Source organism: Pituophis catenifer, unplaced genomic scaffold (assembly GCF_029215685.1).
Source record: "Pituophis catenifer annectens isolate HBS135680 unplaced genomic scaffold, rPitCat1.0.hap2 SCAF_4, whole genome shotgun sequence".
Classification (NCBI taxonomy): domain Eukaryota; kingdom Metazoa; phylum Chordata; class Lepidosauria; order Squamata; family Colubridae; genus Pituophis; species Pituophis catenifer.
In genome coordinates, this window is record NW_027256884.1 from 79,512,533 (window position 1) to 79,529,545 (window position 17,013).

General features: G+C 39.8%; 2 protein-coding genes across 2 annotated transcripts in view; both read left to right on the forward strand.

Moving 5' to 3' along the window:
• Positions 1-2,324: 2,324 nt before the first annotated feature.
• SCAF4 (SR-related CTD associated factor 4) overlaps positions 2,325-17,013 on the forward strand; it is a 73,585-nt gene continuing 58,896 nt past the window's right edge. Inside the window, exon 1 of the mRNA XM_070942620.1 lies at positions 2,325-2,525. Within this exon, the coding sequence (XP_070798721.1) occupies positions 2,496-2,525 (30 nt within the window). The 5' untranslated portion in view covers positions 2,325-2,495. The remainder of the gene's footprint in view (positions 2,526-17,013) is intronic.
• LOC139316113 (uncharacterized) lies at positions 13,275-15,377 on the forward strand. Its single transcript, XM_070942621.1, has 2 exons — positions 13,275-13,717; positions 13,926-15,377. The coding sequence occupies exons 1-2, from the start codon at positions 13,516-13,518 to the stop codon at positions 14,945-14,947; spliced, it is 1,224 nt and encodes a 407-aa protein (XP_070798722.1). The 5' UTR covers positions 13,275-13,515; the 3' UTR covers positions 14,948-15,377.

Genomic DNA, 17,013 nt, shown 5'->3' on the forward strand with positions numbered 1-17,013 from the left:
CTAGATATTAATGCTGGCTATAGTAAGGAATCTAGTTGCAACTGTTGAACAAACTGTTTTGTTTTCGCAATTTTTTCTCTGCCTTACATATGTACTGACTTGACAACCGCAGTGTCCTCTATTTGTAGCTACTCTTGAAACTGGACCCAAAGGAAAAAAATCACAGAATAAAACAAAAAATCATTTACTTTGGAAATAATGATTATTTGATTAGTCCAATGCATTTCTACTATATTAGAAACTTTTTGTTTTATTTGGATTACATTAATATTGTACCAAAAAGACTAATGTAGCCTGAAACACATTGGACCAAAGACTTTTTATACCAGCGAGTGAATTTTCCTTTCCTTTGTCTTCTGCATGTTATCCTTTCTACATGATATCTATAGTGAAAGATCTGTAATGATTGTAACTCATTTTTCATTCACAGTTTAAGGTGTTGATATTTATGTTTAAATGTCTAAATTGATCTATTTAAAGGACTACTTCACCTGTTACCAACCTGTCTGGATATTAGAAAATGCAGGACAGGATCTGAAAATGTTCTGCTTTCAAGGACTCATTTATTATGGAACAATGTTTTCTCTTACATCAATTCCAAAAATATATGATACACTCCCTTGTGAGTTATGATTTGGTCCCTTTCTGATGTTAAAAGGTTTATAAAGTATTATTTTTAGCTATAAATCTGTCTTTTAAAGACAGATTTTATACTGTAATTTGGTTTGTTTATATCTTTTGCATTTTGTACTAATAAACTGTACAGCAACTTAATTTTCCAATTTGAACTTAAGGGCTATATATAATCAAATACATCTTTGGACAAAGTTTCTTAATAATTCATAATTGCCACCTGGATGATACTTCCATCATGTACAGATAGTTCTTAATTTACTACCACAATTGAGCCTAACATTTTTGTTGCTAAGTGAAACAATTGTTAAATGAATTTTCCCCATTTTGTGACCTTTCTTGCCACAAGTGTTAAGTGAATCACTGCAATTGTTAGTAAAAGTTAAGTGAATCTGGCTTCTCCATTGACTGCCCTTGTCAGGTCACAAAAGTTGATCACACCAGGACACTGCAACCATCATAAATATGAGTCAGTTGCCACGCATCTTAATTTTGATTATGGGGATTCTGCAACTGTTGTGTGAAAAATGGTCATCAGTCACCATTTTTTAATGCTGCTGTAACTTGAAATGGCCACTAAATGAACTATTGTAAATTGAGGACTACCTATATTCCACTTGACTAGACCAATCCGAAAAATTACACATCTGCTGAATCACAGTCTCTAACCCGAGGTGTTTCCAGCTAGAGAGCCCAGAAAGGAGGAAAAGGCAAATCTTGTTTTGTGTGCTAGTACAGGTAGTCCTCAACTTACAGCCACAACTGAGGCCAAAATTTTTGTTGCTAAGTGAGAAACTTAAGTGAATTTCACACCATTTTACAAGTTTTCTTGACACAGAAGTGAATCACTGCAGTTAAATTAGTAACAAGGTTGTTAAGTGAATCTGGATTCCTCATTAACTTTGCTTGTCAGAAAGTTGCAAAAGCTGATCACATGACCCTGGGACCCTGCAACCATCATAAATGTGAGACAGTTGCCAAGCATCCGAATGTAAGTCACGTAACCATCGGGATACTGCAATGGTCTTAAGTGTGAAAAATGGTCATAAAAGTCACTTTTTTCAGTGCCGTTGTAACTTTGAATGGTCACTAAGCAAACTTTTGTAAATCGAGGACTACCTGTACTACTAAGAACCTTCTACCTGGAAACACCTCCGGTTAGAGGCTGTGATTCAGCGGATGTGTAATTTTTCGGATTGGTAGACCCAGAAAGCCTCACTCCTGAAGCACCTTAATCCCTACCAGCAATGCGTCCATTTCCAACCGTCCCACAGGATTACAACATTCGTTCTGACGTTTTTAAATTGTAAGAATGGAAAAAGTAACGAATTTTTAAAAATCGCCCTTTTGATTTTAACCGGCGTGTATTATTTAAGTGCTGATTGATATTCGTATTTTATCGTTCACGTAAAGACAAGTCATCAAAATGTTCATCAATCAAGGGCAAGGGTACCCTTAAGAAAGTCTTCGGGAAGTAGTCCGCCAAAGCCGAGAAGGGGAAAAAAAAGAAAGCTCAATCGCATGCGTTTCCTTGCGCGCGTGCGCACTCGTAGGCACTTGTGTGTCTATGGTTTTTGTCCTGCGGTCTCCTTCCTCCGATGGGTGGCGCGAGGCTTGGGAGGCCCTTGCTATCCCAGGGTGCTGTTCGCGGCGTGCACTTTGCCGTTCCGCTGGAGAGAGAGAGAGGGAGAGATAGAGAGGGACGGTCTGTGCGAAAACTTCGCCAACGAGTCGCTGCGGGCTGCCGCCAAAACGGACATGTTAGCGCCGAGGCCCTGAAGGCGGGACGCTGCTGAAAACGACGTTCGGCCATCACCTTTCAGCTCCTCGCGCGCGGTAGCGTAGGCCGCCGACCGACAAACATGGAGGCAGTGAACGCCTTCAACCAGGAGGTGAGAATGGAGTCCGGCGGGCGAACGCGGGGCAGCCAGGCCCGGCAGGGCTCGGCCTCTTGGATGGGAGGAGGTGGTTGTTGGCACGGCCCCTGACTGGAACTATGAGGAGGTGTTAGTGGTTGGGATGGGCTTGAGTGGAAGAATTACCCGGGCTTTTGGGTTTCCCCCCCCCTCTCTTGAGCCCGGCATGTGTGAGGCCAAGCTGCATCGGGTGACACGAGACCTCCGAGGCCTACCTCTGAGGGCTCCCCCTTGCCTGTGAAGCTCATTCCCTCTGCCCTATGGAACCTGTTCGCCCTCAGAGAAATGACCTAGTTTGCCGTGGTCCAAATTGTGGAGGAAACTTTGCCGAGCTGCTTAAGGTCAGCTGTATAGGCGGGGGGGGGGGGGGGAGGGGGGAAGACCGAAAGAAAGGGAGTAGAAGTTCGTCGCTGCGCGCCTATCTGCGTGCTAGGTCAGACTCCTCCTGTCGGTGGAGTGGGCATTCCCATTGTGTGTATGTGCGCCAGTTTGAGGAGAGAGATGGGGTGGAGCGAAGAGGAAGTGTTTGGCCTTTTTCCTGTACAGATGTAATGAAGAGCTCGGCGTGAAACCAGGAAAAAAAAAATCGTTTACCGTCTAGTATTCGATCTTTCAAAACGTTGATTAGATGCTTGAGCCAGTCTTGAAGTCTCACCCATTTTTGTATTATGGAAACGGGAGATGAATAACACAAACAGCAGTGCTCAAATTGGTGAGGAGATTGAGGGAAGGTGAATTAGACACTCTGGAACATTTTAACAGCAAGGTTTTGAATATGAAGAGGCAGTTAAAATTAATACAGGTAATCCTCGATTTACGACTACAATTGAGCCCAAAATGTATGTTGCTGAGTGAATTTTGCCCCATTTTACGACTTCTCTTGCCACATTTGTTAAGCGAACCACTGCAGTTGTTAAGTTAGTAGCACAGTTGTTAAATTAATCTGGCTTCCCCATTGACTTTGCTTGTCAGAAGGTCGCAAAATGTGATGCCATGACTCTGGGACACGGCAATCGTCATAAATATGAACCAGTTGCCAATTATTTCAATTTTGATCATGTGACCATGGGGGTACTGCAGTGGTCATAAGTGTGAAAAATGGTTATAAGTCACTTTTTTCATTGCTGCTGTAACTTTGAATGATAACTAAAGAAACTGTTGTAAGTTGAAGATTACCTGTATTGAGCAAATAAGTTATTTTATAGACAGTATTATAGAATTTCAAACAGTGTCATACATTTCTTTGAATCTTTGCATGGGTTTTTGCAGTAATTCACAAACTAACATTTATTTATTTATTTGTCATATTTCTATGCTGCCCACTCTCCGAGGACTCTGGGCGGCTTACACCAAAGACAGTATATTAAATAGCATATTGCCCCCAACAATCTGGGTCCTCATTTTATCCACCTCAGAAGGATGGAAGGCTGAGTCAACCTTGAGCTGGTGAGATTTGATCTGCTGATCTGCTGAACTAGCAGTCAGCTGAAGTAGCTGCAGTACTGCCCTCTAACCACTGCGCCATCTCGGCTCTTCATAAAAGTAGTACTAAAACTGTATGAACTGCAGAGGATGTGTATGGGTTTTGTTTAGCTACATACCTGAATATAGGTTTTCTTTAACAGAAAGTACAATGGAAGTTTCATGCTTTAACTCATTGAACAGAAAGCTCTATAAAATTAATTCACAGCAATTATTGTAAATTGAGCTAATGGATCACTATAGGTAGTCCTTGATTTACTGTCATAATTGAGATCAGAATTTCTGTTATTAAGCAAGATGGTTGTTAAGTGAATCACACCCAATTTTATGACCTTTTCTGCCACAATTGTTAAGTGAATCATTGTGGCTGTTAAGTGAATCTTGTGCCTTAAGCAAATCCAACTTGTTGACTGTGCTTGTTGGAAAAAAACAAAGTTGCAAATGGTGATCATATGACCTTGGGATGCTGCAAACATTGTAAATGCATTCTGGTTGCCATGTGGCAAAATTTTGATCATGTGGCACTGGGCATGCTGCAAGGGTTGTAAGTCACTTTACAACCTGTAAGGACCAGTTGTAAGTCACTTTTTTGTAACTTTGAATGGTTACTAAATCACTACCTGTATATCCCTTCTGGTTAAATATAGATATAAGTAATTTGTAGCTACATATGACAAAACTGCATTTAAAGCACTATTAGTTACAAAAGTGGTGGACTTTTTGGTTTTGAATCCATAAAGAATTAATCTTTAAGTGAATAACAGATATCTATATACAATTGTCTAGAGTTCAAATGCTTCTCATATGCTTTTCAGAGTTCCTACGCTTGAATGGCAGATTCAGAATGCTACTCTTTTTTCGGGGTCGGATAAAGATGCTATAAAGCAGTCTTTCTCAACCTTGGCAGCTTTAGGACGTTGACTGGGAAATTCTGGAGTTGAAGTCCATACATCTTAAAAACTGCCAATGTTGAGAAGATAAAGTGCTGCCTTACTTTGAGTCATTAAATGTAATTCAGCTACAGTATGTCACAAAAGTGAGTACACCCCCTCACATTTTGTAAATATTTAAGTATATTTTTTCATGTGACACCACTGAAGAAATGACACTTGGCTACAATGTAAAGTAGTGAGTATAAAGCTTGTATAACAGTGTAAATGTGCTGTCCCCTCAAAATAACTTAACACACAGCCATTAATGTCTACTGCTGGCAACAAAAGTGAGTAAATAATTGGAAGGGATATTGTCATTTCAAAATGGATACCATTGACTATTGCATACAGTAGTTGCTTACCTTAGAGATAACATTTAATTTCAATAAGATTTCTAGCAAGAAAATGGAAAGTTGCCTAATGATCCGTAATGAGTAAATATGATTTTGCACACTTAGATAGGGTTAGGTTTGAGACACGATGAAATAGTCATAGCATTCAGCATTGTTTCTGTATAGCAGTTGCATATATATGTATCCTAAGAAGGATGGGAAGAAGCTGCACTGCTCTTATTCCCATACTAGTTCAATAGCTGGAGATTGAAGTATATCTGTGTGTGCTTTGAGATTTCCCTTTTCTCTCAATGGAGGAACAGCCTAACCCTCGAGTTGTGGGTGCTTCAGTACTATACGTTTTCAATGGGAAGAATATTCCTATGCTGGGCAGGGGTTTGGACTAGACTTCTAAGATTTTGCTGTTCCTGTGATTCTATTCCTTTCCTGCACATTCCTAGAAATACATAAGGAATACATATTCTGCATGTCCCTAGTGTTACAAGGCAGTTCAAAGTGATACAAGCCCCTTGTTTTTAATTTGGGTAAAGTCCTAAACTTTTTAATTCTTAAATGTTCGATATATAGCAAATATAAATTTTATTGTCTACAGAAGGGTAGTTCTGTTCATTCCTGCTGTTTCAATAACAGTACAAACAGTAATTAAATAATTTTAATTTTTTTTGAAAATGGAAACATTTTTCTTAAAGTCATTGTGTTAAAATTATTTTTAAGAATGTTAATTTTCAAAGTGAATGAGTGTTGCTCTCAGATACATTGAGTTAAAGGTGTATTATATCTGCCCAAAGTCGCTTATCAGTAAAATGAATGACATAAATATTTAATAAATGAATAAAATATGTAATTGAATATTTTCTTCTTAAGCAATTCTAGGTTTATTATTTAAAACATTTTAAGAGAAATAGCTGTCCAACTATGTTTTATCTATAAATTAAATGTAAAATATTAAAATTATAGCACTAATTAACAAAGTCAAAACAGTCACTGTGATAAAATCATTTGAAGTTGAAACATCTCAAACTTGAAACACTCCATTTCAAGAATATTACTCTGTAGTTTAAAACAGCTTTTCCACTTCAGAATATGTTGGTCTAGCTGTTGTGGAAATATTTTGAACTGAAAACGCATTCACTCAAAATATAAGTCTTGAGACTTTCTTACAAATGGATGGTGTGGCATGATGAACATTAGGTAAGATGTACCGTAAGTGTGAGAGCTTTATTGAAGGAATCTTCTGTCTTGTTTTGACAATTAAAGAGCCGTCAAAGGTCACAGAGAAAGTCCTCTGATCCAGATATTAAAATATGGATAAGTTGATATAAATTAAGACACTACTTCAAGTAATTCACAAGGATTTACAGTGTACCTTCCAACTTACAGTATAAATTTTAGTTTCAGTACAAAAAGGGTTATATGTCGTTCTGCCTCTAGTTATCTGCACGATAAAATCACTCAGATTTGGGAAGGCTTGGTCTCTCACTGGGTAGGTACAGATGGGATGATGGAGGCTAGTCTTGAGAATGTCATTTGGGAAGAGTTCGATCCTGTCGCTCCTGAGGATGTGGACAGGATACTGGGACAGATGAATGCGACCACATGTTTATTGGACCTGTGTCCCTCCTGGTTGATGCTGGCCTCCTGGGAGGTTACGCGAGGCTGGCTCCAGGGGATTATTAATGCTTCTTTGAGTGAGGGTGTCTTGCGGTCCGCCTTGAAAGAGGCGGTGGTGAGGCCCCTCCTCAAGAAGTCCTCTCTGGATCCGGCTGTTTTGGCTAACTATCGTCCGGTCTCCAACCTTCGCTTTGTGGTGAAGGTTGTTGAGAGTGTGGTGGCGCGACAGCTTCCTTAGTACCTGGATGAAGCTGTCTATCTAGATCCGCTCCAGTCCAGCTTCAGGCCTGGGCACAGCATGGAAACGGCATTGGTCGCGTTGGTGGATGATCTCTGGAAGGCTCAGGATAGGGGTTGTTCCTCTATCCTAGTCCTGTTAGATCTCTCAGCGGCTTTTGATACCATCAACCATGGTATCATGCTGTGCCGGTTAGAGGGGTTGGGGGTGGGGGGCACCATCCTACGGTGGTTCTCCTATCTTTGGCCGGTTGCAGTCGGTGTTGGCAGGGGGGCAGAGGTCGACCCCAAGGCACCTTGTTTGTGGGGTGCCGCAGGGGTTGGTCCTCTCACCCCTTCTGTTCAACATTTATGTGAAGCCGCTGGGTGAGATCATCCGTGGTTTTGGGGTGGAGTTCCATCAGTATGCTGATGATACTCAGCTGTACATCTCCACCCCAGGCCATCCTAACGATGCCCTTGAAGTGATGTCCCGGTGCCTGGAGGACGTGCGGGTCTGGATGGGGAGAAACAGGCTTCGACTCAACCCTTCCAAGACCGAGTGGCTGTGGCTGCCGGCGTCCCAATATAGCCAGATGGTGCCATCGCTGGCTATTGGGGGCGAGTTACTGGCCCCCTCGGAGAGGGCTCGCAACTTGGGCGTCGTCCTGGATGCACAGCTGTCTTTAGAAGAGCATATGATGGCCGTGGCCAGGGGGGCTTTTCATCAGGTTCGCCTGATTCGCCAGTTGCGTCCTTTTCTGGATCGGGACTCCTTATGCACAGTCACTCAGGCTCTCGTCACTTCCCGCCTGGACTACTGTAATGCTCTCTACATGGGGCTCCCCTTGAGGAGCACCCGGAGGCTCCAACTGGTGCAGAATGCGGCCCCGTGGGGGATTATGGGAGCGATGGGCCGCTCCCATGTGACACCCCTCCTGCGCGAGCTGCATTGGCTCCCGGTGGTCTTCTGGGTGCGCTTCAAGGTGTTGGTTACCTCCTTTAAAGCGCTCCATGGCACAGGGCCTCCTCAGGGTGCCGTCAGCCAGGCAATGTCGGCTAGCGACCCCCAGGGGGAGGGCCTTCTCTGTGGAAGCACCTGCCCTCTGGAACGACCTGCCCCCGGAGATACGTAGGATACCAGATCTCCGTGCTTTTCGCCGTGCCCTCAAAACTTTTCTATTTCACCAAGCTGGGCTGGCGTAACCCTCCCCCTCTTAGATATTTTAATTGTAACAGATTTTAGTTGGGATGTTTTAAATGTGGGCCAAAATTTGTTTAATTCTTTTAATAATTTTAAATTTTGTATTGGATGTTTTTTATTCTTGGCTGTTCACCGCCCTGAGTCCAGCAGGAGAAGGGCGGTATAAAAATTTAATAAATAAATAAATAAATAAATAAATAAATAAATAAATAAATAAATAAATAAATTTTTTACTTTCTGTTCTGAGACATGAACTAAAAATAAAAGAGAAACATGGAAAAGAAAAAAAAACCAACAATTTTGTCTAATATGTAAATTCTTATGGTCCTCACAAAATGTATTAGCTTTTTCTTTATAGGTAAAAAAAGCATAAATATAGTACAGTGTAGTGCAATGAAAAAGTTGCAAGGCTTGATTGCAGGAATGAAAGTATAGAGGAAGGAAATCCCAAATACTTTATATCATTTGGTGGCAAGCACTGTTCTTAATGGTTCTCTATTCTTGAGATGTATGATACATACAACTCATTCAAGGACTTTGCCTGTAGACTTGGAAAGGTAACTGTTGTGTGAATATGGTATGATTTTAGAAGATCAGAACGTAGTACAAGTAGTCCTCAATTTAAGAATCAGTTCTGTTTCTGAAATCTGTCCTTAGGTCTAATTTGTATGCAACCTGGAACAGTTTTAGTATATAATATTGTGTAATGAACCATTGTGTACTTAACTTGAATCATTGTGTATTTAACTCAATTTTTTTATAATAGGCTCTGTTCTCAATCATGGGTTGTTCTTAAACCAGGGCACTCTTAACCTGGAGATTTGTTGTACAAGGAAAGACAGTTTCTATTATCATTTTCTAGTAATTATCAATGTAAGAAGCTTTTTTTGCAATATTGACAGTTTTTTTCTCCATTTTATAGAGTGATATATATACAATACGTTGCATAAATTGTAGAGGTAACCATTTGGGAGAGTTACTGCATACCTTCAGGCAAATATGTGTTACCAGTCTTCCTTGCTCAGTACAAGCTTATGTGGGAAAGATAATATTTTAATATTAAATGTTAAAATCTAATTTAAAGTAAAATTAGGGAATGAAGCAAATTCTAAAACATAAAGTTCATATTCTCTCCTCCCTCCAAATTATGCACAATGTTTTACCAGCAGTGGCTGGCAACTATTGTCAACGAGATCAATTGTGCCATTAGAACATACCGAGACCAAAATAATTTTCTTCACTAAGAGCAGTCCTCTTATGAATAACCCTTTGGACTTTTGGAACTCTGGGTTTCTGATCTCACAATATGGGGATGTCATAGTCAATCCTGTTGATACAACAATATTATATTGAAGAAGGTTCACCAAATCAGTACCATATAAGGCATCTGGGGCCATCACTCTCTATCTCTTAGCATACAGAATATTATCCAAACAACTCTTATACCTGATTTTCAGAGACTCATTATCAAGATAACAAACTGTTGGCAAACTAATCAAAACTATAACTCTTAAAATAGCTATGTAATGCTCGGAATTATAAGACTAAAAAGACCTGCACATGGATTAGAAAAACAAAATTATACAATATGATTAAGAGAGCAAAAGAATTGAAATGGGCTGGTCACATAGCAAGAAGAACTGATGGCAAATGGATCAAGGCAGTCATAGAATGGATCCCACTTGATAAAAAATGTCCATGAAAGAGAGCTAAAGCAAGATGGATCGACGTCAACAAGTATCGCGGGTCTAATTGGCAAAAGAAAGCTCAGGACCATATTGGTTGGAAACGTGGCAGAGGCCTTCATCCTGCAGAGGATAGACAATGGCTAAAATGATGATGATGAGATATATGTGGATAAAAAAATGGAATATATAAGATGCCCAATCCAAGTAAATTCTAGTTTTCTGTTGCTTAGTGGCAGCAAACTATTTGGAGAGTCTTTAGGAAAATACTGATCAAAAGCAAGGAAAAACAGTCCATTTGAGTCAGTTCCACCAGATGTAAAGACAGACAACCAAAACTATCTACTTGTAGGTGTGGAACTTTTGAAACAGTGGTTACACAGAAGCACCCTTTTTTTTGCGGGTTACAAGGGAAGCACAAAGCTTCCGGTTCTGGCAAAAAATGGTCCATAATGAACAATGAGTTTGCTTAACCATTGTGTTTGCTTAATGAGTCCCAGAGAGCAGGTTGTAAAATTGGATGCAGTCATGTAATGACCTGCTCAGGACTATCACCATTTATGACCATAATTGCAGGCTCAGTTATTGTTGTTAAGTGAGGACTAAAATAATGCCATAGGGAACAGGCTTTGTTTACTCACCCAAAGCCTCTTGATTGTGTTAGAATTTTTAAATGTTCCAACTTATTGTCAAAGAACCAGTCCCACAAAAAGATTCCCAATATGTAGTCATCTTTTGTTATTCAAATAAAATGACTCCAATCTTCTCTCTGAATGTGTAATACTTGTAAGTTCGACATGATCATATTGCTGCTGTCTTTGGACTGGCTAGCATTCAGGATCTTTGGTGTGCTTAGTCTTTACCCAGGCCACTAAAGGCTTTAGACATTCAAATTTCTGGGCTTACATTTTTAATACACCATCTTCCCCCCCCCCTTTTTTTTTAAATTTGATTTATATGCCGCCCTTCTCCGGAGACTCAGGGCGGCTTACAATGTGCTCAGCAATAGCCTTCATCCTTTTGTATATTTATACAAAGTCAGCTTATTGCCCCCACAACTGGGTCCTCAATTTACCTACCTTAGAAAGGATGGAAGGCTGAGTCAACCTTGAGCCTTGGCGAGATTCGAACCTGCAGTAATTACAGGCAGCTGGTCTTAATAACCAGCTTAATAACAGGGTGCCTTAGACCACTGTACTACCAAGGCCCTTAGAGCTATAAGCACCAAGAGTGCTTATAGAGATCATAAAGTAGGTCCTTTGATGGTCTTCCACATTTGGAGAGTTAATATCCATTCCTATGGAGAAGATAATCTGCTATTCTTATTCCTCAACAGAAGTGTGACAACCAGACAGCAATTTGGTACCTATTGCATCTGTGCTTCCCACAAATCAGGAAAACAGTCAGCTCTTCCTTTCATAATATCTGTGTCTGGGAATTATTTTGTATACCATATCAGGTTTGGCTCTCCTCCCAAATGCTAGGAAACTAAAGAAAGTAAAAAAGTGATGATCTGCCAAAAAGCATTGAATTTATTTGACAGGTCATTCTGTTAATTTACAAATCCAGACCTTCGTGAATGGGCATGGGCATGGACATGGCTAAGGATTGTCCATAGGTTGTGCAATGGATGATACTGCCTTTTTAGCAGCAGGGAGCTGAGCTAAAGTTCCACTGAATTTATACTTGGTAGAGTCCTTTGAGTTTGGATGTCCAGCTACCTTCTTTTTCCATTAATGAGTTCTTCGTACTATTAGTGAGTGTCTGAGCAGGGCTGACCCACAGCCAGTATTTTGCTGTGAATGCTATTGGACTATGGATATCTCTGATAGTGACTTTCAATTTTTTTCTGATTAAGGGCTGCTGCTTTCACATACTTCGTTTCACATCTAACCAAGGTGTTATGTAGCATTTTAAATTTGTTTTACCCATATTTTTGTTTGGTGCTATTCATTAGACCTCCACTACAGGGGTTCCCCAATCCCTGGTCCATGGATTGGCATCGGGCTGCACAAACAAGCGAAGCCCCATCTGCAGGATGCAGGCAGCACACGAAACCACGCCCCCTCTGGTCTGCGGAAAAACCTCTCTCCATGGAACTGGTCCCTGGTGCCCAAAAGGTTGGGAGCCACTGTTCTACTGTTTCAGTTTCTTTCTCCCTTAGTATTCTGTAAGCTCAAAATTCTAGATAGTAAAAGTGATAAGGGAAACATTCCCATTCATCCTAGTCACATGTGATACCAGCCTTCAATATTGGGATGCCTACTGCCTGGCTATGTGATCCATAGATGCTGGGCATTTCGGTATGTTTGAATGTTCACTATGTCATTAGCACAATATTGTCCCGATGGACAACAGCACAACCTGAATATATATCAGTTGCCAAAGAATTTTGGTTTATATTGAGGGAGTCCTCTAGATAGAGCCTCATCTCCTATCCCTCTCAGCAGAGCGTATTGGAAGTTGAATGACAGATTGGTTGAGCTAATGTAATGGTATGTGGGAATGACCTTGGGAGGTAGGAGGAAGATCCTCAGTTTATGCAACAGTCTGATTAGAGGCAACTCAGTCCACGGGGGGGGGGGGGGGAAGCATGGGAAGTGTTTCAGAAGGGACCTTCCCTAGTTTTCTGGAGACTCTAAAGTGAGGAGGGGAGAAATGCAAAATTAGTGCAAGTTACATTAACATCTTCCAGTGTACAAGTATAGATTGTGTTGCCAAGGAGGTCAGCAGTTTATCTTGTGATTTTCTATGGAGGAATCATAGCCTCAGATGCACTGAAGTTCCTATCAGGGTGGATAAAAATCAATGATTTTTTTTATTTAAATCGGATTTTTTTTATTTAAATCGGATTTTTTTAAATAAAATGCTTTTTGAGGAAAATATATTACCATCCAAAGGTTATTCCATCATGAAATAAAGATTAGTTTTTTAATTATGTAGAATAAGGCTGTATATGTTTAATTTGTTTGGTAAATAAATTCCATTAATCCATTCACAATGTCATGCTCTTCCAAAGGTTTTTGTAAGATTATTGGGCAGTTTCTCTGCCTACAAGATATTATCACAGATGCTTGGTTTACTTTTGCAGTTCTCAAAACTGAATTTGACTCAGCAGAGATCACATGCCTCTTCTTCACAGCAAAAATGTTATAACATGAACAGAGTTGAGAAAAAGACCTTAATCCTATTGTTCTACAAACCTATGAATACAGAATCAACCCCTTCAGTACTAAGTTTCACGAAGTTCCGTGAATAGAATAGAAACAATATTTTTCTGATTGTTTGGAGTGGAATAGATCTGTACAAGAAGAAAGTGAAACTAAGTGTGAGGAGAAAGGGGCAAGCAGACAAGCAGTACAAAATGAAAGTGAAACTTTCTGAGCACAATACTGCACAGCCACAGACAGACAAGTCTTTGGATCTTTTTGTGTGTATGACCTGAGGTTTATCACATTCTTTCCTTGGAGGAAAAAACCTATAATGGCAGCAGGCCGTAAAAGAGACCCAGTTTGGCAATATTTTAATGAAGTTCCTTTACCTATCGGTAAGGCAGGCATGCGTGCAAACTGCAAACACTGCAACAAAGAAATGCAAGGCCTAGTGGCCCAAATGAGGCAACATCATGAGAAGTGCTGTGATGAAGATGACCAAAGAAACACATTTGAACAGGCAGGATCTTCAGGTTGGTAAACATTTTTATTGAATCATATTTCTAAAGACTGCCTTGAACTGTCACGGTTGAGCAAAATTATATTTCTTATTATTACTGCATGTTACTGTCATTTAGTACAGTTATGAAGAAAAGCAAATATTCCTTTTGGGGCAGTGCTGTGTACAATAAGCAGAAATTGTATAAACAATAAAATAACAGCATTGGCTTTTTTGTTTAGGGGAATTCATGGATTCTGGAAACTATTCACCTTCAAGATCACCATCCTCCTGTTCTACAGTTTCAGAGTTATCCATCCAGGATAGTGCTTCATTAGCATCATCATCATCAGACACCCACAGCCACATATCACTATCACCTAAAAGAAAGAAAAAACCCTTCCCTCCTGGAACCACCATAGATAAATTTGTGATAAAAACTAGCAGATTAGAAAAAGAATTAATTGATGAAAAAATTGCCCAGTTTGTTTATGCAACGAACTCTTCTTTCCGTCTGACTGAGAACCCACATTTCATTAATATGGTTCAGTCACTGAGACCAGGATACAGTCCACCCAGCAGAGCAGATGTTGCAGGGAAACTGCTGGATAAAGTGTATGACAGAGAAATGGAGCAATGTGCAACAGCTCTGGAGGGTAGAATTGTTAACCTAAGTATTGATGGGTGGAGTAATGTCCACAATGATCCTATTGTATGTGCCTGTATAACAACAGAAGAAGGAAAAGTCTTCCTTGCACAAACAATTGATACGTCAGGAAATGCACACACAGCAGAATACTTACAAGAAGTGGCAGTAAAAGCTATAATAACATGTGAACAAAAATTCAAATGTCTAGTACGCAGTTTGGTCACAGACAATTCTGCAAATATATCCAAGATGAGAAAAAATTTAGAAGAGCAGGAAGGGAATACAAAGCTAATAACATATGGTTGCAGTGCTCATTTGCTGCACCTCTTATTCAAAGACTTAAGTGTTCCAGAAATAAAGACTAATGTTGTTGAAATTGCTAAATACTTCCGTAACAATCATTTTGCTGCAGCAGCTCTGAAAAGGATGGGTGGAACCAAGCTAACGCTCCCACAAGATGTTAGATGGAACTCTGTGGTGGACTGTTTTGAGCAGTATATCAAGAACTGGCCTATTCTGATGACAGTTTGTGAAGAAAATCGAGATAAAATAGATGACATGTCACGGCCAAAATCCTCAACATTGGGTTTAAGAGAAATGTTGAACATATGCTGAGCATCCTGAAACCCATCTCTGAAGCTTTAAACAAAATACAGAAAAATAGCTGTTTTATTGCTGATGCTGTTGAAATTTGGAAGGAACTGAGTGAACATTTAAAAACAGAACTACACATGGACAGAATTAAATTACAAGCATTAAAAAAATGAATGGGACAAGTACTGTCTCCAGCTCATTTTTTGGCAAATATTGTCAATATCCAGGATCAGGGTCAAAATTTAAGTGCTGAGGAAGAGGAGTTAGCTATGACATGGGTATCCAGCAATCATCCATCTGTAATGCCAACTATAATAAACTTCAAAGCTAAGGGGGAACTATTCAAGAAATATATATAAGATGAAGATGACGAGTGAGCTACAGAGGACAGTATTTAAGTTTTTCATGTGTAGGCTGGGCTGACAGTCTAAGTTTCTTAAAATATATATATTTTGTTTAGCCAAATTAGTTAACAAACATGGATGTTTGTTTAAGCAAATAACAGATGCTGTAATGTTATTGTTTCAGTTGAATAAATCTATTTAAATTGTTATTATTAAGATAATGATTATTTTTCTCCTTCCTAAGTACAACAGAAAAGTTGTCCAAATATGAATGATTAACCTATTAAACGGGGGATAAAAAAACTAATATGAAAAGTTGTTATTCTAAAAATCTTCATCTACTTGCATATTAAAGTTATACTAGCAAGAATTAGTCTTTATGTAGAAAACTATGATTTAAATCGAGCCTTACTGACTAGTGATTTAAATCGTGATTTAAATCAATTTGATTTAAATCAAATCCACCCTGGTTCCTATAGTCCAAAGTTCCACTCTAGGCCTTTCTGTGGCTCTCCTTCCTGATTTGTATTCTGCCCAAGACTTAAATGAAGAGGGCAGAAGTCACCAGGATGATTTGTAGCTCAAGATTTTGGGACTCAGTATTGGTTCAATTGCCCACAAATCTCTGTTGCACCTCCTCAGAAGTCCAGCTTCATCCAGAATTGAAGTGGTTACAGTTGCGATTTGCAGGTTAAATATCAGGCCTTACAAATACTATGCTACAATCTAACCCAAGGGTGTCAAACTCGCAGTAGCACATTGCAGTCACATGATGTTTCATGACATTTTCCCCCTTCGCGGAGCTGGGGTGGGCATAGCTGTGCGTGACACATCTGGCTCATGGGTCGGATGACACCCTGACCTAGCCTATTCTGTTTGACACCCCTACCTAGCCTATTCTGCTGAACATCAGTAGTCCAAATATATTAAATCACCAATTGTACCTTTGCTGCTAGCAAAGAAGGAAGAAAATCTGGTCCGTCACAGCTTCAATTTTTCACATATAGATCATCTCTGGTTTATATAAGTCTTAGGTCAATTTTATAGATTTTTTTCCCATAAGCCATGGAAAACATGTAAAATATAGCTAGCTTCTTGTGCATGCACAAGCATAACAAACATATACGGTGCATATGGTAATCTGATTTGTGCAACAATTAGAATGGAATGGATGTGTAAACGGGGGGCTGCCTGTATAGGCCTTTTCCAAGCAGGACAGTCTAACACAATAAAGATGTCATTGCTGATATGAGGCCTTCCAGATTCCCAGGGACCGTCCACCTTCATGTGTTCATACATTGAGAGTACTGTGTGTAGCTATCTTTCTGAAGTCACATCTTGTTCATAGGTTTCCTTTATGTGACTTTCAACTGGTTTTAAAACCTCCATTGTACTATTGTTTTGAACTCATCCACGAATTGTACACCAAATGTCTTATTTGGAAATTGCCTACATAAACTGTCCAGCCTCTATGGTATTACATATGAATCCCAAGGTAAATTTAATATATGACTGAACACAGGATTCAACTACAATTCTAAAGGAACAACAGGACACATATACCATCAGAAGAGCTATCTTAGAAGGATGAGGACTAGCCTTTCCTTTCAGTAAGTTTTTCTCCACCATCTGGTAACTCTCCAGTGACCACCAGCTTGAATAGAAACTTACTGTACCCTTTTCACTCACCCTTCACTGAACTTATTCAGAATGGCAACATAATCTTTGGTCTCTCCCTATATT

Bases quoted from the DNA above. Each gene is read 5' to 3' on its own strand.
- LOC139316113 (XM_070942621.1), top strand. From the start codon at position 13,516: ATGGCAGCAGGCCGTAAAAGAGACCCAGTTTGGCAATATTTTAATGAA. The intron at 13,718-13,925 runs GTTGGTAAACAT...TTTTTTGTTTAG, and splicing joins TGAACAGGCAGGATCTTCAG to GGGAATTCATGGATTCTGGA.